The sequence below is a fragment of the Vombatus ursinus genome, unplaced genomic scaffold (genome assembly GCF_900497805.2).
Source record: "Vombatus ursinus unplaced genomic scaffold, bare-nosed wombat genome assembly UNPS02009205.1, whole genome shotgun sequence".
Taxonomy (NCBI): Eukaryota; Metazoa; Chordata; class Mammalia; order Diprotodontia; family Vombatidae; genus Vombatus; species Vombatus ursinus.
Window position 1 is genome coordinate 45,890,412 of NW_020948983.1, and position 22,038 is coordinate 45,912,449.

General features: G+C 34.7%; 1 protein-coding gene across 7 annotated transcripts in view; it reads left to right on the top strand.

Annotated features, from left to right (window-relative positions):
- Nucleotides 1-21,310, top strand: part of TJP1 (tight junction protein 1) — a 133,740-nt gene extending 112,430 nt beyond the window's left edge. For 3 of the 7 annotated variants that reach the window (XM_027851528.1, XM_027851526.1, XM_027851527.1), the window contains exons 16-28: nt 2,225-2,307; nt 3,039-3,249; nt 3,600-3,700; nt 6,776-7,126; nt 7,512-7,748; nt 8,402-9,286; nt 9,439-9,536; nt 10,789-11,013; nt 13,873-14,048; nt 15,338-15,812; nt 17,271-17,488; nt 18,408-18,551; nt 21,178-21,310. In XM_027851528.1, the coding sequence (XP_027707329.1) occupies nt 2,225-2,307; nt 3,039-3,249; nt 3,600-3,700; nt 6,776-7,126; nt 7,512-7,748; nt 8,402-9,286; nt 9,439-9,536; nt 10,789-11,013; nt 13,873-14,048; nt 15,338-15,812; nt 17,271-17,488; nt 18,408-18,551; nt 21,178-21,272 (3,299 nt within the window). In that variant the 3' untranslated portion in view covers nt 21,273-21,310. The remainder of the gene's footprint in view (nt 1-2,224; nt 2,308-3,038; nt 3,250-3,599; nt 3,701-6,775; nt 7,127-7,511; nt 7,749-8,401; nt 9,287-9,438; nt 9,537-10,788; nt 11,014-13,872; nt 14,049-15,337; nt 15,813-17,270; nt 17,489-18,407; nt 18,552-21,177) is intronic. The other 4 variants (XM_027851530.1, XM_027851531.1, XM_027851532.1 and 1 more) reach the window with 4 other exon arrangements.
- The last annotated feature ends 728 nt before the right edge of the window (nt 21,311-22,038 follow it).

Genomic DNA, 22,038 nt, shown 5'->3' on the forward strand with positions numbered 1-22,038 from the left:
TAAATTCTTATATATACACATTATCTCCTCAGTAGACTGTGTTTTAAAAGTACTCTTGTTTTTTCTTTTATATTGGCATTTCACAGTACCTAGCACAATCTCCCTTTTCTCCTCCCTAGACATGTTGCTATTTTTCCAGGGTCACCCATTGTTTGAGGTAGGATTGGAACCATGTCTTCCCAACTCCTAGCTTAGCACTCTATCCAGTATATTACATTGCCTCATCAGTAGTCCCTTTTTTTTTGTAAAATAAGTTTCCATTAAGACACTACATAAAATTGTTTATATTTTATATATATCAACACATGTCTTTGAATTGATATCCTTTTTGGGATTTTAATTTTTTGCTACATTTTATATGCAGAATTTGGTATTTATAATATATACTGCACACATTTACACAGAAAGGGTAAGAGAAGATACATTCATGATGTGTTTTATAATGACTGTGATCTTAGTTCTAATGAAGTTTAGTCTTTTTACTCAACACTGACTACTTTTTCAGGACACTCTTACATTAGTAGAGTCAATTCCTGTCCTGTTAACATTAGAAAAAAATAATACATCTTAGCTATAGCAATTCTCTTTTTCTCCTTTACCTTAATGAGGGTCTTTCCCCTTTTCCAACTGTTGCTAGAACTATAGCTCCTTTTGCCACTTAGAATTTATCTCTAACTCTTTGATGTGCCTAAGTTTTTGAAGGCTAGGTCTGAGGATAGTGGGACATGGGAAGAGAAAGGAGATAAAATCTAACCTGCTTCTGTGTGGTGATGTGGTCCCAGGTGTCTGGTGTGCCATACTTAATTATCAGAATTAAACTTTACCTTAGTATGTTTACAGTGGTCTCATGGTGATGTTAGTTATTTACATTTATATTGTACTAGATGATGCTTTCCTCAAAATAACTCTCTGTGTGAATAGATACTCAAAGAATCCCACAATCTGGTTCTAACCTTCATTTCCAGTCCTATGCCATACCTGTGTTTCATGAATCCTATACTTCAGGCAAACTGAGCTACTTATTATTTCCCTAGAATGCCATTCTATGCCTTTTACTTAGGCTGTTTCCTCTGCGTAGAACATCCCCCTCTATCACAATTTGTTAAAGTCATTCCTATTTATTTGGGCCCAACTCAAATACGATTTTCCTGATTCTTCCTCCGTGAACCTACCTCCCACCCCCCTTTCTTCAAGCTTGAAATGATCTTTTTTTTAAAATACGTATACTTATGATAATTTATACCTTCTATTATATACCTAATCATACCTCATATTATATTATGCTTATTTATCAGCATTTTATTTACCTTATTATACTGTTTTTATAACTGTTACGGTAGTCATGTAATAAACACCTATTATTGATATAGAGTTTGTAATTTCATCAGCAGTTTGTATATATATTTCTTTTTCTATAGCTGCACCACTACTTTTTCTACCTTTAATTATTTTTGTCAGTTTGGTTGTGAGGCATTAACCTAAAAATTGTTTTAATTTACATCTGTTTGATTTATCAGTTGTATATATTTTTGACTTATAGTCAAGTATTTATTTAAAATTTCTGTTTCATCTTTGAAAAGTTATCTATTCATATCCTTGAACCATTGGGTAACTACTCCCCCTTATAAATTGTGTCTATTCCTTTGAAACTCTAGATACTCAATTTTTTTTCCATGAAGGTTTTTTCTTAGATCTTTTTCTTCAAGGCCCAGCTCAACTTCTTTTATAAAGTTTTCGTTGATTTTTTTTCCATCTGCATGTCTAAGCACCCTATGTGCCCTTCCCCCAAACCCCTCCAAGATAAATATGCCCTTCTTAAATATCTACTTTTCTTGAATATTACTACTTTCTAGTCATTTATGTATTTTATTCTTCCCCTCCCCCAATTTTGAGGCCCAAGCCTGTCTTATTTTCTTGTTATATCCCCATGTAGTAGCTTATTTATGTCATTAAATTCAGTAACTGTTTGTTAAATTGAGATTTATGTGGAAAAAATGTTATAGGGTAGCAACTACATTCTTGAGGTACATTAATAATTAGTTGGGTTTTTGTCAGTTTATCACAAAACATAATTACCATTTATTATAATTCATTTGGGATTCTAAATAACGAGATTACAAATGAATGTTTGGAATACAACCTGTTTATGAGCTGAGTCACTTATATTTCCAGTATTTTTTTGATGGTGTCTTCAAAATTTGAATAACTATTTTTCATTTACTAGAAAGTGAACCTAGAGATGCTGGCACTGACCAGCGGAGCTCGGGAATTATACGTCTTCATACTATTAAGCAAATTATCGATCGGGTAAGTTGTAGAATCAATAATTCATATTCTGTCACACCAATTAGAAGCATAACAATCAATAATAAAAGCTAGCATTTATTTAGCACTTTAAGGTTTGCAGAAACGTGACAAATATTATCTTGTTTTATCCTTAAGACTACTGTGGGTCCTGTTACTGTTCCCAAATTTTCATACGAGGAAACTGAGACACAGAGAGGTTAAGTGACCTTCCTAGGGTCACATGGCTAGTAAATGTCTGAGACTGAATTTGACCTCAAATCTTAACCTTGAATAACAATTAAATTTTGTACTTATATTGTTAGATGTGAATTTTGATTTCATTTTTTCTACTTTATGTTGTGTTTATGTGGTATCTAGACCATTCTAATATTTTTATTCAGGGAATGAATAATACTGGCATATTTTCCCCCCAGATTATGTTACTATATATTTAGGTGAGGTACACATAACTTGTATTATAAGTAGCTTTAAGATGAACTATTTTAGCGATAATTTAATAAAATGCAATTTTAATTCTACTAGTCATTGCATGAAATTAACTCATAATCCTGTATTTAAAATAAATAATAACGACAGAATGATTTTGCTCAGATTGTTTAATTTTGCAATCTGTGGTGATTTTACAGTTGTGGAGTTTTTACATTCTTTGGCTAGAGTATCATTTTCTGAATTGGTAGTTCTTTGAAGAGAGTTACATGTCTGGAATCTTGACTTTTTTTTTCCTTACGCAGGATAAACATGCTTTATTAGATGTAACACCAAATGCTGTTGACCGTCTAAATTACGCACAGTGGTATCCCATTGTGGTATTCCTCAACCCTGATTCCAAACAGGGTGTTAAAACAATGAGAATGCGATTGTGTCCAGAATCACGGAAGAGTGCCAGAAAATTATATGAACGATCTCATAAACTTCGTAAAAATAATCATCATCTTTTTACAAGTGAGTATACTCAAGAAAACCTTAAAAGCCAGTTATTAGAAAGTTCTGCATAAGGAGTCTACTTACGCACAGTTCTTCATAGCAAAATTTATTCTTTTCCTGTGAATTTCTTGGCTTCCAGAAATTTATCATCGATCTTATCCTAGCAATATCAACCACTTTTTAAAGGGAAATAGCATTTCATAATTGGGACAGTCAGTAGGGCGGTTACCTTTCCCTACAAACATTTCCATCTATCTTGCAAGTAATATAATACCTCCTTTTGGTGGTTGAGCTGAAAGGAGAACTTACATCTCAGTTTCTGGTATCTTATTATCCACAAGACCAAATTAATACTTTGTTATTTTCAGCTACTATTAATTTAAATTCAATGAATGATGGTTGGTATGGAGCACTGAAAGAAGCTATTCAGCAACAGCAAAACCAGCTGGTTTGGGTTTCAGAAGGAAAGGTAAGCAATTTCACTAATACTGTTTCAGAAGTTTGTCCTGTATTTCAGGATTTTGTATTTTTGATGTCTCTGAGTTGCTATATCATGTAAGTGACAGTAATACAAGGGGAGGGGTTGGGGAAGCAAGGAATAAACTTTGGTTCAATTAGAGACAAAAAATTATGTCTGACATATGAATTTTAAACTACTTTTACTGGGTATTAAAGCTCTAACAGCTTGAGAATTCTGATTAGTCCATTCACTGAATTGCTACCTCATTAAAAGGTCTTAGACCATGTATTTGGGAGATAAGCTTTATTACTGTTTATTACTATTAAATATTTTTTGCTATTTAATTTTATACAAAATCTTGATGGGCATTCCTTTTCACGATAAATTTAATGTTTTCCCCAACTAAAAGCAAAGTAACTTTTTAGTTCCTTTTGCCATCTTTATTTCATATGATCCTAACAGTGCAGTATAATAACTTTGTCAGTTTTTCTTAAGCTTAGTATATAGACTATAAGAGAAAATTGTGGGTATCTATGTGGTATTTTTTTTGTTTGTTTGTTTGTGGGGTTTTTGTTGTTATTTTATTGCTGTGATGATGGTGCTATTTTGCCCCAACTCTTTTCCCTATCCACTCCTCACCCTCCTCCTGGGCATGGCCCCCATTTTCCTCTACCTGGCTGTTTGTCTACAGGAGCTCTGGCAGTGCATGCTGCATGTTTAAGACAACAGTGCCTATTCAGAAAAAATATACAGCCTTTGCAAGAAGATATAAAAGTTTCACATTTAGAATTAACATGTATTTCAGAATTACGGTTTTTCTTCTGCCAGTTTAGGGGTTACAAGTAGTTCATGTGTATTCAAAAGACAAGGTTGATTAACTGACATTTCAAGTAGGACACTTTACACAGTAGAAAAGTAAGTGGAGGAAACCACTTAACCACTTTTATGACAACACTTTGACTATATGATTAGTTTTTACTCTCACAGCACTCAGTAAAAATAGTTGTACTCATATTCTTAGTATTATGACATTAATATTTAAGATAACATTGTTATTATAACATTCTCCTCATCCAATGATAATAGAAAATGGAGCCTAATTTATGCAGATCAATTCTTTAAAGCCATCTGCTGAGAAAATATATTTAAGTAAAATTACAGAAAATATGCTTAAAATTGTTGCTAGTAAAAACTCCCTTCGATTTTCTTTAACGTATTCTTCTGAGATTGTTATGACCTTCCTACTTTGCTGCCCCAAATTTCCTCTTTCCATCCTTACAAAATGAATTGAATCTTTTATCATTATGATAATTTTGAAAATTAGAATACATTAAAATCATAAATGTTTAGATCAAGTTTTATTTTGCTTGTGTCCACTTATATGTCTTCAAGATGAATAGATGAATTTCCCACTTAAAACTACTTCAAGTAACATTGACTCCTCTGTCAAAGTTTCAGTGACTTTAAAGGAGTGTCCTTCCTGAGATAGTCTTATGGTCACCCAATCAAGCCATGAAGAGTCATCAGAATTCCCTTTATTGAATTTCTTAAAAGATGTTGGTATGGCAGCATTTCTTGGTTCTAAGTCAACCCATGCTTCTTGTTTCCTTCAGTGTCTACAATCTCCATAATTCTTAAGATGATCAGCTACCTCAGGGAACTGAAAACAAATAGTGGGTGGGTGAAGTGGTTAATTCTGAATGATTCTTCCCCTAAGACATTACCACCTGAGTGGTCACTGGAAACTTAGGAGTGATGGACAATATAGGTCAACAAACTCCTTTTTGTTGGGATCAAGAGAGTAAAGCCATAGAAGTTTCTTACCTAGTACACTGAAGAGCTCTAAGTCTTTCATCTAGGCAAGATGTTCTGCTGAAAGCAAGAGCTTTATTGCTACATGGCAGACATTGGTCTAATGTACTAGGGAGGCAGTGCTCAGAGTCATGTCCCAGGCTGCCACCTGATGCACACAGTACTGGAGTGCCTGACATAGAATTGGGACTTGTTTTCTTGGAAAATGCCAGTTGATAGAGTTAATGGAGAACCACAATTCTGGCATAGCACAGTGGAATCTTCAATTCCATGCCAGATAGCCTACTTCTAGCACTTCACCACTCTAAGAAGGAATTTTTCACTTTGATGTACTGCTTCAGATTGTGAAGGATGCCCACTCAACCACCCACTCCCTTCAAAAAGAAAAGGAAAAGAAAAGAAAAACAATACTAAACCCTCTGGATTCTGCTTCAGAATTTAGATGTACCCAGGGGCATCCTCTTTTTGAGGGTGGTGCTTTAATAACTGGACTATACTATTGAGCCTGGTAAACAATTTCATATTAATAGCAGTCAGTGACAGGTTGGGGATTTCAGATTTAGAAAGTACTTTTCCCCAGCATTTCTCATTTTTCTTCTCTTCTATGCTGAAGGAACCTGGAATGTTTGAATCAGTTCATGTCTTAAGTACTTAATAACTACATTTCTTTATCTTTTGGAAACTTCTCTTATAAGGAATCATTTGTTTCTTCCTATGTTTTAAGGGGGAACCATCTCTCTGTAGTGATACTTTTCCATAGCACTTTCCAGAAAACCTTCAAACAAATATCAGCTTCAACTTTTTTTAAGAGTTGTTTTCTAAAGGTAGTACTTTGTTCTGGCTCGAGTGGAGTTATTCCATTGGTTATGACAGTTTTTCTTCCATTGCTGTTAAATCAGTATGCTGGTGCTTCTGCAAGTTTGCTCATTGGCATTCTCTTTCTTCTTCATGCCCTGGGATAGAAATCCAGTAACTAGCCTTTATAGGCCAGGATGATACAGAGGTCCTTCATTGCCTCTTTTGGTTGGGTTCCTAAGACTTGGATTAGCCAACATCTGATTCATCCAAAAGTTTCAACTAACAAAAGGATGCTCTGTGTGTCTGCATGTGTGCTTGTACGGTTCTTCTTGACCTTTACCCATCATAAATTTGAAGCAAGTAGATTTGATTTTTCCAGAGGAGAATAGCCTTTTCAGTCTCCCCTTGTAAAAATAAAGGTCATCTCTTTAAAAATATTAAATAAAGTTTTTAATTTACTTTTATTTGACCCAGGCGGATGGTGCTACAAGTGATGACCTTGATTTGCATGATGATCGTCTATCCTACCTGTCAGCTCCAGGTAGTGAATACTCAATGTATAGCACGGACAGTAGACACACTTCTGACTATGAAGACACAGATACAGAAGGTGGGGCCTACACTGATCAAGAACTAGATGAAACTCTTAATGATGAGGTTGGGACTCCCCCGGAGTCTGCAATTACACGGTCCTCTGAACCTGTAAGAGAGGACTCCTCTGGAATGCATCATGAAAGCCAAACATACCCTTCTTATTCACCACAAGCGCAGCCACAACCAATTCATAGAATAGACTCCCCAGGATTTAAAACAGCCTCTCAACAGGTAAGCAGCAAACATTAAACATTTTCTAGCTGTAGGTGCATTATTCAGTTTTAAAATGTGGGAATTGATGTAAAGAGAGTATATATATTTTATCCTTTTTCCAGACAAAGATTAGTCGCTAACTTGGATGTGAGAATATTAAGAACTTCTAAGTCTTATAAATGGTTTCACTTAATATAATATATAAAAGTGGTATAATAATTTCCCAACAGCTAGAATGAGGCAGTAATTTTTTTCTAGTACACTTAAACTATGTGTACATAATATACATACATATATATGTGTATGTATATATATGTATGTATAAAACAAAACCTTAAACTAAAATGGAAAATCAGCAGTGTACCAGAAGCACTGTATTTAAAATATTTTAAACACTTCACAGAAAGCAGAAGTCTCATCTGCAGTCCCTTACCCTTCGTCTGAAACACACCATGCATCAACCTCTGCAGTTAATCCTAATGTAAATCTAACTAATATCCAACTGGAGGAGCCAGTCCCAGCTCCTTACAACTCCTATCAGCCACAACCGGGCCCCTTAACACCACCAAGTTCTGAGACATCTCAAATAGTGCTAAGAGACCAAGAACCATCATTGTCGTCGCATGTAGATCCGGCAAAGGTACCCGTGCTGCACTGTTGCACTAACTTGCTGCTGTCCCAAGCTAGCACATGAACGTTTTTTGCTTTGCCCCTTTTAAGGATTCCCTTTGCTTTTTACTATGGGCTTATGTAGTTTAATGCATTTAAATCAGTAAGAATTATTAAATGTTTTAGCTTGCATGGCTTCCAGATGTATATTTATTGTCTAACAGTGGATCTTTTCAATCAAAGATTTTTGCTGAATATTTTTATTTCTAAGCTTATTTTTTTATTTATTGCCAATTCCTTATTGCTTACCCAAGAACCTTGATGAAAAACCTCACTGAAAATTATACTGTGCTTATCTTTATATTCTTAATTTCAAATACAAAAATTAAGTGAAAAAATAGCTCAGCAAATCATAACTTGGTTACTTTTTAAATAGCTGAATTATTTCTTATTTAGCTTTATTTTAGTAGATTCTGACACCAGTGACATCTGCATTTTAAATTTTGGGCTTTCTTTTAATCAAAATAACAACCTAGTAATTGGCCTTTTCCTCTAATCTAAATGTAAGCTTGTAATTGTTAGCAGAAAATACCTTTTTTTCAGGTTGTTAATTTGTTTTATACAATAAAATTTGACTGGGATTATAAACCAATGTTTACAGCCAAGTTTATGTGTTCTGCCTAGGTATATAGAAAAGAACAATATACTGAAGAACCACCAAGACAAAATTATGTTATGAAACAGCTGCCCATTAACCACCCAGTGCAGAGACAAGAAAAAGAATCTAATATGAGCTATGAACCTCAACCACCTTATGCAGAAAAACAATCCAGTAGAGATATTGAACCACCTACCCTTAAGTATGATTCCACCAATTATACAGATCAGTTGTCTCGAAGCTATGACCCTCGCCTGCATTATGATGATCATCGCACACCTTCTTATGAAGATCAGTGGTCATATTATGATGACAAACAGCCTTACCAACCAAGGCCTTCCTTTGATAATCAGCACCCTCGAGACTTTGACCCTAGACAGCATCCTGATGAGGCTTCAGAACGTGCTTACTTTCCAGGACAACCTCGTTTTGAAGAACCAACCCCAGTATCTTACGATAGTAGGTCACGCTATGAACAACCCCCTAAAAACTCTAATGTACGATATGAGGAACAACCAGCTTCTGGGTATGATATTCATGGTCGATATAAATCAGAAGCGCAGCCTTACTCTTCAGCAATGTCCAAGTCTTCTGAAGCCAAGCAGTATTTTGATCAGTACCCTCGAAGTTGTGAACAGGTACCGCCACAAGGGTTTAATGCCAAAGTAGGGCATTATGAGCCTTCTTCTCATGGCTCTACAGGTGTTCCTTCTCTAATTCCTTCATCTCAAAAGACAGAAGTGCTTCCTTCAAACACCAAACCACTTCCACCACCACCTACTATAATTGAAGATGAGGAAGATCCAGCAATGAAACCACAATCTGTGCTTACTAGAGTCAAAATGTTTGAAAACAAAAGGTCAGCATCATTAGAAAGTAAGAAGGACATTAATGACACAGCTACTATTAAGGTAAATATGTAAAGGAAAAAGAATTTTTATTATTACTTTATTATTATTATCACTTAATATAAAAGTAGTTTTAAAATGTCTTATTTTCTATTCTTAAACCTTGAAGTTTAGTGACTTCAAAGATATAATTTGTTATCTTTTCCCCCCCATAGCCCCCAGAAATAGCACCTAAACCTGCAGTTGCTCCCATCAGTGGTCCTAAATCTACTTCTCAAAATCAGTTCAGTGAGCATGATAAAACACTGTACAGGTGGGTATATTGCCATTTAATTTAAAAAGTTTGGGTTGTAATATAAAACTACATTTTTGGTTATTTATCCATTCAGTTCAATAAGACCACTTTTACTCCTATTAAGGTAGTACTAGGGACTGGATCTGTGATTTCCATTGACAAGACACCTTCTCCACAACTTAGTACTAGGGGGTTGCTTAGAACATGAGGTTAAGTAACATAGCCATCATACCTTAGAAGGAGGAATTAACACAAATCTTTCTGGCTTTAAGGGCCAGCTCTCTATACACTGCTCTATAGTGCCTCTCTTAGTGTAGTGAAAAGGGAAAAAATGAGATGAGAAGAATTAATTGTATGACTAAAATAAAAATCAGCTGCTCTTATATTCAGTTGGCTTAAGTATGGGATAAATTAGGAAGGAAAGGTGAAAAGTCTAATTAACAATCCTTAAATTGCCTTGCTTTTAAGTGAGGAAGTTATACTATACAAAAGGTTTCTGGCTAGTAAGCCTTTTATAGCTCTAGTTTGGAAAAAAAAAAACTTTTAAAATAAATTTTAGTGTCCTCCAGACATTGATGTATTATTGATCATGTCACAAAATTTACTTTAGCTCTTTATACTTTGTCATTCTTTCTCGACTACATTCCATATTTCCCTGCCTTCTTAAAGTTTATCGGACACAATTGAACCTTACTTTGAGTCATCATTATAGGCATGAATATATTATAGCACAATACAATTAGTGTTGCCCTTGTGGTCTCTTTGTCCTTTGCTATACATGATCACAGGATTATGGTTCAAACCCTATGTGTCAGCATGTACTTTTGGTAACATTGATAACAATTTGCTATTAGACTACCATTGGCCACTTCTTCCTACTATCATTATGCCTCTAGAAATATCTTCCACTTTTAACTGCTTCTAATGTGCTACAAGCTAGGATAACAGTAAACCTAGCTTGTTATGATTGTGTCTGAAATAGGCAAAAATCTGTCAGGCATTTGTGAGTAGAGTGCTTGAGGTTGAATCCTTGGACTTTGTGACATGTGTCTTGGTTGCTTGAGCTATCTAATTCTGTAGGAAGGCTCTGGAAACTAGAAGTTAACAGGTAAATAAGGTATTTTATACATTCATTTGATTTTAAAGAGAAAAGTGTAGGATATGCTACAATAGCCTGTCTTCCAGTTCTGTCTCTGTATCTTTGAAATTGTCATTGTAAACTTTACATCACCTTGAGTTTGAGTGACTTATATATATGATCATGTACTAGGTCCCCAGAACCACAGAAACCTCAGATAAAAGCACCTGAAGATATTGTTCGTTCAAATCACTATGATCCTGAGGAAGATGAGGAATACTATCGAAAGCAACTTTCGTATTTTGATCGGAGAAGTTTTGAAAACAAACCTTCAGCACAAGTCCCTGCCAGCCATCTCATAGAGTCTGCCAAACCAGTTCATTTTCCAAATCAACTAAGTTTTTCTAGTTATTCTAAGTAAGTTATTTAACTTGAGATGACACAAATAAGCTGTCATCTTACCTTGTAAGATTGAATTTATCAGGAGAATTTTAATAGATGGAGAAGTGATGTGTGCTTTTTAATAAGCTTTAAAAACATAAGTGTATATATAGATGATTTATAATTCAGGAGTTTTAGACAGCTATGAAGAGTTCATACTAAAGTATAGTCTAAGAAGGTAGCATTCAGCTTGTAGGAGAAAGAATTCATAGGTAAAATACACACATAGAAGCATAGGTAAAGTTTGTTCTTCCTTTTCCTTAAGACACAGGGATGTCGGTGGGGTATAGAATACACAGCCATAATTCTTTTATCAGGCCCTTCTTGTATTTGTAGGGCCAGTATTTTCAATTAAAAAATTGAAAAGAATACTGACTCTGGGGTCCTAGGACCTGGATTTGGATTCCTCTTGACATTAGTCCTTGTGTGACCCTGGGCAAGTTACTGAACCTCTGAATCGTCCTTTCCTGTTTGTGAAATAAGGAGGTTGGGCTAGAGAGCCCCTGAGGTCAGTCTAATGAGGTGGCTTATTGAGTAGAGTAGCTCTGGGACTCTGGACAAGTCACTTAACCTTTCACCACCTGTTTCTCCAGATGTAAAATAAAATGGGGAATAAAAAAATGTCATCAAGATTGAACAAGATGTTATGTATGTGCACACATGCATGTACTCAAAGAGCTTGGCAAAACTTAACATGCTATATAAGTGCTAGCTGTCATTATTTTTATTATCCTATGTTTTTTTTCCACTTGTCTTCTCTCATGACATTTTTAGTGCAGAAAATAATCATAAAGAATCGTAGAATTAGATGAAATAAAGCTCCACACAACAAATGGTATATGAGGAATAAAGTCATAGTGAATACTGTCCTACTTTCACTGTTGGAAGATCCAGGCCCAGGGTTAGAGAAGAAGAAAAAGAAATATAGGTTATTAAACCTTAAGAATTATGCAAAGCTGTAAATTTGTCTCTGGGGTTTATGTATGATTGTGGTAAGGGTGTATGGTATGGAATCTATTGAAAATAAGTATAAAGTTTTTCTCATCTTAAAGCTTGAATCACATCTCATTTTGAAAGAAATTGGTGCTAGACAGAGTCACTTATTTCATGTGTATTTTTAAAATTTGTAGATCTGTGGTCATCCTAGTAAGATGGCCATTGCAGTTATTTGTTACGTATTCATTTGCTTGTGTGCAGTTTGGTTCTGCATCCTTAAATTCGTATTCATTTCTTTGCAGCATTTTTCCTTTTAATTAAGCAGCTGACTCAGTTATTCATTGCCTGATTATCCTTAGTCTCCCCCCCCCCCCCCCCGGTTGTGCTTTTTGCCCACTTGACTACTTACTTGTATACTTAACACTTTTTTAGATGAAAGGATGCATACAAAATTTCCCATTATACTCTTCAGTTTTGGGAGTAGCTAAGGAGTTAAAGTAGACTGGTAGGGTCACTAAAATGTATGGGGTGTGTGTGTGTGTAGGTGTAGGTGTGTATAGAGAGAGACATACACACACACGGAGTGATCAGTCTGTACAAGTGAGTGTTAGTTATATTTTATAGGCCAAATGCTGCTTGGAAGGCAGTGTTGCAGTTATTGATGGTTTTAGTGTTTGAGAATGACAGTTTAGACCATCTCCTAAAATTTTATTAGAATGACTTGTTTTTCTTTCGTTCTTCTATTGCATTTGCTTTGCTATCACCTAGATTTCTTGGCTCTTACACTAGCTATGACTACTTGAAAAGGAACATCAAGTGGTAAGATTGGCATTAATGTGAGGGTGTTTTTAAGGTGTCCTCCCCCTGTGGCTTTTGTCATTGGCATTATGTGCACTTTCAGACTTTAAAGTCATTTACAAATTTTTCCAGTCTAAATATCTATGAAAGCCAAATAACTTGTTAATTTGGAACTAATCATTAGCTTAAAGTTCCTTGGGACAAGTCTACTTTGTCACGTGAAAACGTATTGTTTCATGTAAACATAAAAGTGTCATTCTTAATAAATAATCTGTTTGTGCACATAAAACTAGTGAAGTTTAGGCTGATTGTTTCTAAGGTTTAGATGGCATGGTTGCAATTATGAGTTTTTTCAGATAATTTTTATGAAATGTCCATTTTTGTATTATGTATTTGTGATTAGCATTTTATTGGGGGAGGGGAAGTAAAATAGGCATACTTTTTTTTTAACTTAAATGAGCCTTGTAAATTAAACCAGTACCTACTTACCCAGAAAACCTTAAAATATCTCTACAAGAATATGGGTAGGGTGGAACTGACCAAACAGAGCCAATTTTATTTATCTGTTTTGCACGCTTGATAGCATTGGGTGTTATTTGTATAAAAGGGAATGTTCTTCATATGTTCATTTTCTGACTACATAGAGGTAGAAGGATTGAGGTGTCTATTCCCCATCTTCAAAATCAGAGCCAGTAGACTTGGGTTTAATGAAAAAGAAATCATTAATGAAAGATCATTCCTCTGCATATCAGATATTTGCAAGGCTTGCTTAAGACATACTTATTGAGGAAGACAACAAAATGGATGATGAGAAAGTCAGAGTTTTCAAGTACGCTCAGAATTCCATCTACCTTTTGGTTGCCATCTTTAGATTGTTTTACTGATGTTCTTAAAGTATTTGTATTGTCTTGACTTCCTTTGTGCTTACAAGATTGACATTGTACTTACACTTCATATAGAGCATCTCCCAAAACTCATAGGAAGAAATTTTTAAAAGAGCTATACTCCAAGGAAAAGAGTATCAGTTAGGAACATTTTAAGCTCGTTTGGCCAAGCGTGGATTTCCAAGTATTACCATTTTCCTCTTCGATATTTTAACAGGGGAAAGCCTGTTGAAACTGATATTATGGATAGATCTTTTGGTGAAAAGCGCTATGAAGCAGCTCAAGTTACTCCTCCGCCACCTCCACCTCTTTCACAATATAGCCAGCCTTCTCAGCCTATCACCAACTCTTCACTGTCTCTTCATACACACCCCAAGGGACTCCTTTCTGAAGGTATGAGATTGAAAAGCTGAATTAAAGTATCAATTAACAAAGTATTTGTTTTACCATGTATAAACTTCTAAACTAATTTCCCACTGAGTTTTGAGCAGGTGATACTACGTTTTTAAGTCAATGACAGAATTTTGTTGGTTATCAAAAGTACCTATTTGTTTTGGGGTATCACCAGATTTACAGTGGGTTTTTTACTGTACCAAAAAAAAAAAGTTACCTTGGTGCTGTTATTTAAAAGCCTTGGTGTGAAATGTCCTTCGGTGAAACATAAGATTACAAAATTAACTCATAATTTCTGTCAGTAGAAACTTACACTCCCATTTCACTGTTGAAAAGATAAAACATGATGTTCAGATGGATAAAAATGACTTGCAGTTAATCAAGTGTACCCTTAGTAATTTGATAAATTCATTGGCTCCTGTTTTTCAATTTCAGTGTAAGCTTCATTTCCATACCTCAATTTCTAAAGATTCTAACATTTCTCAGTCTTCTGAAAATAGTACCTGATTATCAATTCCATTGTATCCAACTATTTTTCTGTGAAGATTAACCTCTTAAATATCCTTTAACAATATATAGTTTATCTTTTAGGAATAAGGAATGAATGTACCCTTTTCACTTCACCACACCTTGAGTGATCAAGGGAATAATTTTCCCCTCCAAAAATGATAGCACTCATGGTAAATAAAGTGGTTCCATTTCTTCCTCCCTTCCCTTCACCCCAGGCCCTCCCTTACACTCTGCTCAAACTACTTACCCCATGAACTCTACTTTGACCATTTATCAGACTTGGCATATAAGGAGCCTGTATTCTCCTAAACCAGGGGTCTAAGGAAGAAAGACTTGAAATATCTCCATTACTGCTTAATTGTTTCCAAAAGGGGAATAGGAGCTCATCTGCTTCTTGAGAGTCATAACATGGCTTTGAACCTGACTTTCAGATTGTGGGCCAAAAAAGATAAGGTGAAATAGGTGGGATACTTGGGCTTGCCAAAAAAGTAATTCCAGTTTCAGTGAAGTACTGAGTTACATCTTTGTGTTATCTTTTTCTTTCTTGTGTGTTTGGTGTTTTTTGTTTGTTTTTTGTTTTTTGTTTTGTTTTGTTTTTTTTTGTTTTTTGGTGAGGCAGTTGAGTTTAAGTGACTTGCCCAGAGTCACATAGCTAGTGAGTATTATGTGTCTGAGACTCTTTCTTGTGCTTTATGGATACTTTAAAAAATCATTGCTCTCACTTTCTATTGACTACTCTTTCTGACTAGAACCTTTTCATATATTTTTTTCTTTTTCAGGGAACTCTTTGTCATTGGACTTTCAGAATTCGTTAGTGTCTAAGCCAGACCCACCTCCGTCTCAAAATAAACCACCAACATTCCGATCTTCAAACCGAGAAGATACTGTTCAATCTACTTTCTATCCTCAGAAAAGTTTTCCTGACAAAGGCCCAGTTAATGGAACTGAACAAACTCAGAAAACAGTAACTCCAGCATACAACCGATTTACACCAAAACCTTATACAAGTTCTGCCAGACCATTTGAACGAAAATTTGAAAGTCCTAAATTCAATCACAATCTCCTGCCAAATGAAACTCAACATAAACTGGAGTTGGCACCCAAGGCTCCAAATTCCCCAAAAACGTTTTTGAAACACAGTTCATCACAACCTCCTGAGTTTGACAGTGGAGTAGAGACATTCTCCATTCAGACAGATAGGCCCAAATATCAACCAAATAATACTAGTGCAGTGCCTAAAGCCATTCCTGTAAGGTAAGGATCATTTTTTACCCATTCAAACTTGCTAAACTTAGAGCTTTAGGATTTTCATTTGATTTTTGCGTGAAGCTATAATTTAATATAGTTAATGTGTCCTTACATGGTTTAAGCCTTGCAGTGATAATTTTAACACCATCACTCCCAAACTTTAAAAGAAGTAGTTGAAAAAGTCTACCATCCTCAATGACATTATTGTGAAGGGGTCTGTGTTAAAAGCCATTTCCATGTCATGGAATAATTTTTTTATAGATGTTTTTTCTAGTCCTTGTCCATGGAGTAGTCAGCTCTATAATTAGAAGAATTGGATTTTTTTTTCCTTGCTAAATAGAATCTACCTAATTCCTAAAGCTAAAATCAAAGATCAAGATCTAAGCCACAGAACCCAAAATCTACGAAACATGGTCATTATACTACTTTTTGCTCTTGTAAGTCCCACACACCTCATTTTGTTTAACTTAATCATTCAGATGCTTGATGTAGTAGTAATAGAATTTTCCCTAGCTTTGTTCTTTTTAAGGCATGGTCTTGTGTCCATAGCTATTCATAAATGAGAATTTAATTACATTTCATTTCTTTCCTTTATACCTTAATTGAACTTTTCATCAATTGAAAACACTGGCAATATTTCCTTTGATGACAAGTTTGTTCTTTCTCTAGGATAAAAAACTATCTCCTGGTGCTCTGGCATTAATTTACATCTACCACGTAATCTTGATTATCCCAGAAATTAATTCCATGTTATGTTCTTAATTCAGTGTTATATTCCCCAATGTTATTTTCTCCTTGCTTGGCTGTGTTTTCCCCCTTTCTTAAAATTTTTATTTCAAAACTCAATTCCTTCAAGAAGCATTCTAGGATTCATTCCTGTCCACCCTGAAATCCTAATCCCTTACTATAATTCTCCTTGATTGATTGGTCTGTGTATTGACTTTTAAGTGTTAAGTTTTTTCTGATATGTAAGTTTAGATTGAAAACTTGGTGAATTTCAGAACTTTAGTGTCCCTGAGATATACCAGCATTGGGAGATAACGGTTGAATTTGAAATAGTAATTTAAGTTCTTATGACATGTAATCTCACAGATATTTTAAATTTATTTTTTGAGCTAATTTACTATCAGGTTATTATTTAATTGTCCAGCATATGCTTTGGATTCCAAAAACTTTATTATGTACTAAATGATAGGACAGATTACTAAGTTACAAAAATGAAATTTCTCAGAAGAAAATGTCCTTACTTTTATAGCATTTTCACTGTAATAGGTATATGAGGTAAAAGATTTCATAAGAACAAAAAATTTAATTCAGTGACTCAGTGACATCAGCAACTTGTTCTGTTGGTACACATCCCAACTTTTGCATACTTTCTTATCCTGTGTAATAAGCAGTAAATGAAAGACAAATCCTCAAAATACTATTTAGTAACACATTCCTTAAATGTTCATAAACTCTTAGTCCTTCAGCTTTGGAAGATGACGAGGATGAAGATGGTCACACTGTTGTAGCCACAGCAAGAGGAATTTTTAATAGCAATGGTGGTGTCTTAAGTTCCATTGAAACTGGAGTTAGTATAATTATTCCACAAGGGGCCATCCCTGAAGGAATTGAGCAAGAAATCTATTTCAAAGTGTGCCGAGACAATAGCATCTTACCACCTTTAGATAAAGAAAAGGGTAAGTATATGATATCCCTAAAAATTACTCTTATGTTTTTGTTCTACAAGAGGTTACAATCAATTGTCATGGTAGTTCTATTAAATTTACATACTGAATCCCTTATTATGGAGATATGGGGAGTTAGGAATATGGCACAGTTGGCTCAGTATTAAAGGTCATGTTTTATAAGTGGGAAAAAAAACCCTCAAAACCTGGCAAATCAGAAATATTTACAAAGGTAAAGTAAGATTTATTATTGTCTCCATTGCCATTTTCCTGAATCATCTCACTTTGCCACACATTTATATTGTAATAAAATTTAAGGTTTTTTGAGGAAAGAAATGCATGCCAAACATATAAAGGTAAGATATATCAATTCATCAGGCACATAGTTTGATTCACAGTTAAGATAAGCTGGATTCTCCTGATGTAATCAGATTTGAATAAGAAATGTGGTCTGAAAGTTCCCATCAAAAATTAGGAATTCTCAATTTAAACCACTGAGCACATTTTTGAATATGTGGCGTTATCATAGTTTATTATGATATTAATGTGGCAATTTTATTCTGACCAAGTTGGTCATTGCTTTCTGAATATATCGAGTCAACTGATTTTCTTAAGATTGCCAGAACTTTGCACCTGTGTTAAATTGTTTTATAACCATATAATCTTATTTACATATTTACATTAATATTCCATCAGTCCTAATCCCTTAAATCCTTCTATAAGTAACCTATAGTAAACATAAAATATCATATATAGAAGAATGACCATGAGATATTTTCAAAAGATTATATTAAAAGCATGTATTTTTAATGTATTTTTCATGATATGCAAAGTTGACCCATTTTGTCTTTAGAAGACCAAATGTAATTTGAGAATGTAGATATGGCAGTATGTATCATGGACCTTGTTATAATTTTCCTCTGAATTCCAGGTGAAACGCTGCTCAGCCCTTTAGTTATGTGTGGGCCCCATGGACTAAAATTCCTGAAGCCAGTGGAGCTGCGCTTACCACATTGTGCGTCTATGACTCCTGATGGTTGGTCTTTTGCTCTAAAATCATCCGACTCCTCGTCGGGTATGCTGTCCTCCCTCTGTCCTTTTGGGGCTTTTGGGTGCTTGTCATATGATTGATTCACTGGGCTAATCACTGCGTAACATTTGCCATCGTGTTACATGTCACTTTCTGTTTCTTTATATAAGCATTTCTAGATTTACTTGCAGTGCAAATATTATCAATCATGAATGGACAAATTAATATGGGTAGGGGGAGAACTTTTTGCCTTTTTCATATTTTGCACATAGGTACTCAATAAATGTTTGTTGAATTGAATTAAAATTGATTCAGCAAAGGCACCTTATTTTCAGCTTTTACTTTCTCAGATTATTAACACAGGTGATCTATTCTGCAAAATTTTCAGGATGCAGTGGAAAAATTGAAATAAAGATATGCCTAAATATAATAAAAGTGTACTTGACCAATGCTAAGCATTCCCACTTTGGTTTCCTACTTGGTTTTCTTTCAAATGATTTTCTTGAGCAGTCATATTTACTTTATTTGTTGGATCTAAATGTTTATACTTCCTCAATCTATAATAGGGCACCAAAGGAAGAAAAAACAATTTTTATTGGTATTAAAATTTTTCTCACCGTTTTTATAGACTTCTGTTAATTAAATCTTAATTTCAGCTTTTCCATTGCATTATTACACTTTTCAGTTGTTTGTTTTGTTGTACTTATGAAGTAAGATAACACATGACTATCACCATATGTCTATTCCCACTAAAGGAAAATCTGATATAGAAAAATATCACTAATTTCATACTGTTAGTTTTGAATTTTTCTTAATTCAAGTGGTCCAGGCTCAAATTGTTTATACTAAGGGTTTTATAGTGTAAAGATTATAGCAACATTTTTATTAGGAGACAGCTAGGTGATGCAGTGGATAGAGTGCTGGACTTTGTGTCTAGAAGACTCAAATTCAAATCCTGCCTCAGACACTAGCCATGTGACCCTAAGACAAGTCACTTAAACACTCTCGGCCTGTTTCCTCATCTGTAAAATGGTGATTATAATAACATCTACCACATAGAGTTATGAGGATAAAATGTGATAAAATGTAAAAACATTCTAGCCACTATTATTATTATTTTTAGTAGTAGTAGTAAAATAATAGCTAATATTCATATAATGCATCAAATAATACTATCTCACAGCTATTATCCTCATTTTATAGATGAGGAATCTGAGTTGGACAGAGGTTGAATGATTTCCCCGGGGTTTCACATCTAGTAAATGTCTAAGGCTGGCTTAGAATTCTGGTCTTCCTGATCAGGTTGACCACTATATAACACTGTTTTTAAGTTCCACATATTTCAGAAATAGGCCATTTATGATTTATATGGTTATTATCATTCTTATTTATACAGGGTGTCCCAAAGGCTTTTTGAGACATCCTATATATTAAAAAATTTTTCCAGTAGGTTCCATTAGGCAAAACTTTAGCCTAATTTGAATTAATTATTAACTTAAACTTTCTTTAAAAATTGAAATTTATGTGTTTTGTGTGTGTGTGTGTGTGTGTATGTATGTATGTATGTCTCCTATAATTTAGACTACAGTAAAGTACTATGTGAACGTCCTCTAAATAGTTAAAATTAGTGACATTATCTTGTTTAGGAAAATCAAATATATAGCTGATTGTTATATGAAGGATTTCACTGCATGTTTCCTCCAAATAGAAACTTCTAGTTATACAAACTTAGTTTCACTCCAATTTCCATAGAATCACATCTCTTACATTTAAAAAAAAAGTATATGTATAAAAACTACTTTGCCCTCTCTCGTATCCTATAGGGGGACACACACACACCCACCCACACACACACACACACACCCACACACACCCCCATATCCTTCTTCCAAGTTTTTCAGCTTTATTTCATGGGTCAAAGTATCCTCTGCTTTTTCTAAAATATGCTTAACTTACACCTGTAGATAAAATAGCCAATCCATGGCTATTGAGCAAACCAAAAATTATTAACAACTCCGGACAAAATCTTTTTTTCCATCTTTGGCAAAAATGTTTTCTTCTACGTAGGGGACATGTTGCATACTTTACTTAAGGTAAAATCGGGAGCCATTTTTATAGACCAATTTTAATTCCATTGGAAACTAATGTAGAAGCACATAGTTGACACTATAAACCATCATTTATTCATCTCTAATATCAAAGTTCCCTGATTATTTGGAGAGGTTTGTAGTAGTTTCTGCAGTGCTTCAGGTACTCAACTTTTTTGTCATTTATCAATAATCTCACAACATGGGGGTCTTCAAAGGAACCATGTGTTCTTACCCTGAGAGATTTTTTTGGTGTCCTGGAATTGAGCATTCCTTGTACTTCTCAGTTTTTCACACATCAGAGTTCTCTCTTTTTTTGTTCATTCTGTAAAGTTTCCTTAAATTTTTAAACGAGAATAAATTTCTCTTGGTGAGTAGTTAGTCCAGATACCTAAATTAAAGTTGTACCTGAGTTGTTCTATGGTACTACTCTGAAATGATGGGCCCCATTTTAAAGAGCAAAAATTATATGTTTGTGCATGCAACCACATACACAAGGGTTATGGAGAATCATATGTTTTAGATATGTGATATAAACATCTTTGTTTAGTGGTAATAAATATCCATTTTGTTTTCTCCCTTAGGTGACCCTAAGACCTGGCAGAACAAGTCCCTTCCTGGAGATCCAAATTATCTTGTTGGAGCAAATTGTGTTTCTGTCTTGATTGACCATTTTTAATACTTAATATAGAAACTTGATTAAATAATGTGAAACTGGGTTAGACTTACTGAATTTTAAGTGGAACCACTCTATCAAGTATTATGATGTTCATAGAAGTGATGATGGGACTGGTTAGTATTAAGTATTTTATTTCAGCTTATGATGGTTAGCAAATACACCCTTGAACCATGGTCAAAAAACATGCCATAAAACTCTGAGGCTATGATGGAAAACTGGTATTGACTGAGGGCTGGGGGTGGGTGGATATGGGGGTTCTGAATGCATTTTAGTTTTGAATTGGCTTTTGTATTTTTTAAGGGCACTGGAAACTTTATATTGGTAGATTTCTGTTAAATTACCAGCCAGCGAATGAGGGAATTATTTTGGGCTGTATTATTTTTTAACTACACTGGTATAGAACTACAACATTTTGGCCTGGTTTGACAGACACATAGTTTATTTTGATTTGCACAGGTTATATAAACATGCGCGTGCGCGCATGCGCACACACACACACACATATCCCCTCTTGAAATGCAAATACATCTCGAGCAAATATCTAGTCTAGTGGGTTTAACAGCAATCTCCAGCTAGGGTAATTTGGCAAACAACTTGGCATTGACTGTATATGAAGACACTTAGCTTTTCTTTGAGATGGACACAGAGCATGTGAGACTGGTTCAGTGGCTTGTTTGAATCTGTAAATTAACCACATTACTACAGACATATTAACCAGCAGGGATGCCTTACCCTTATGTTTTTTAATAGTTTTAGATCATCCTAG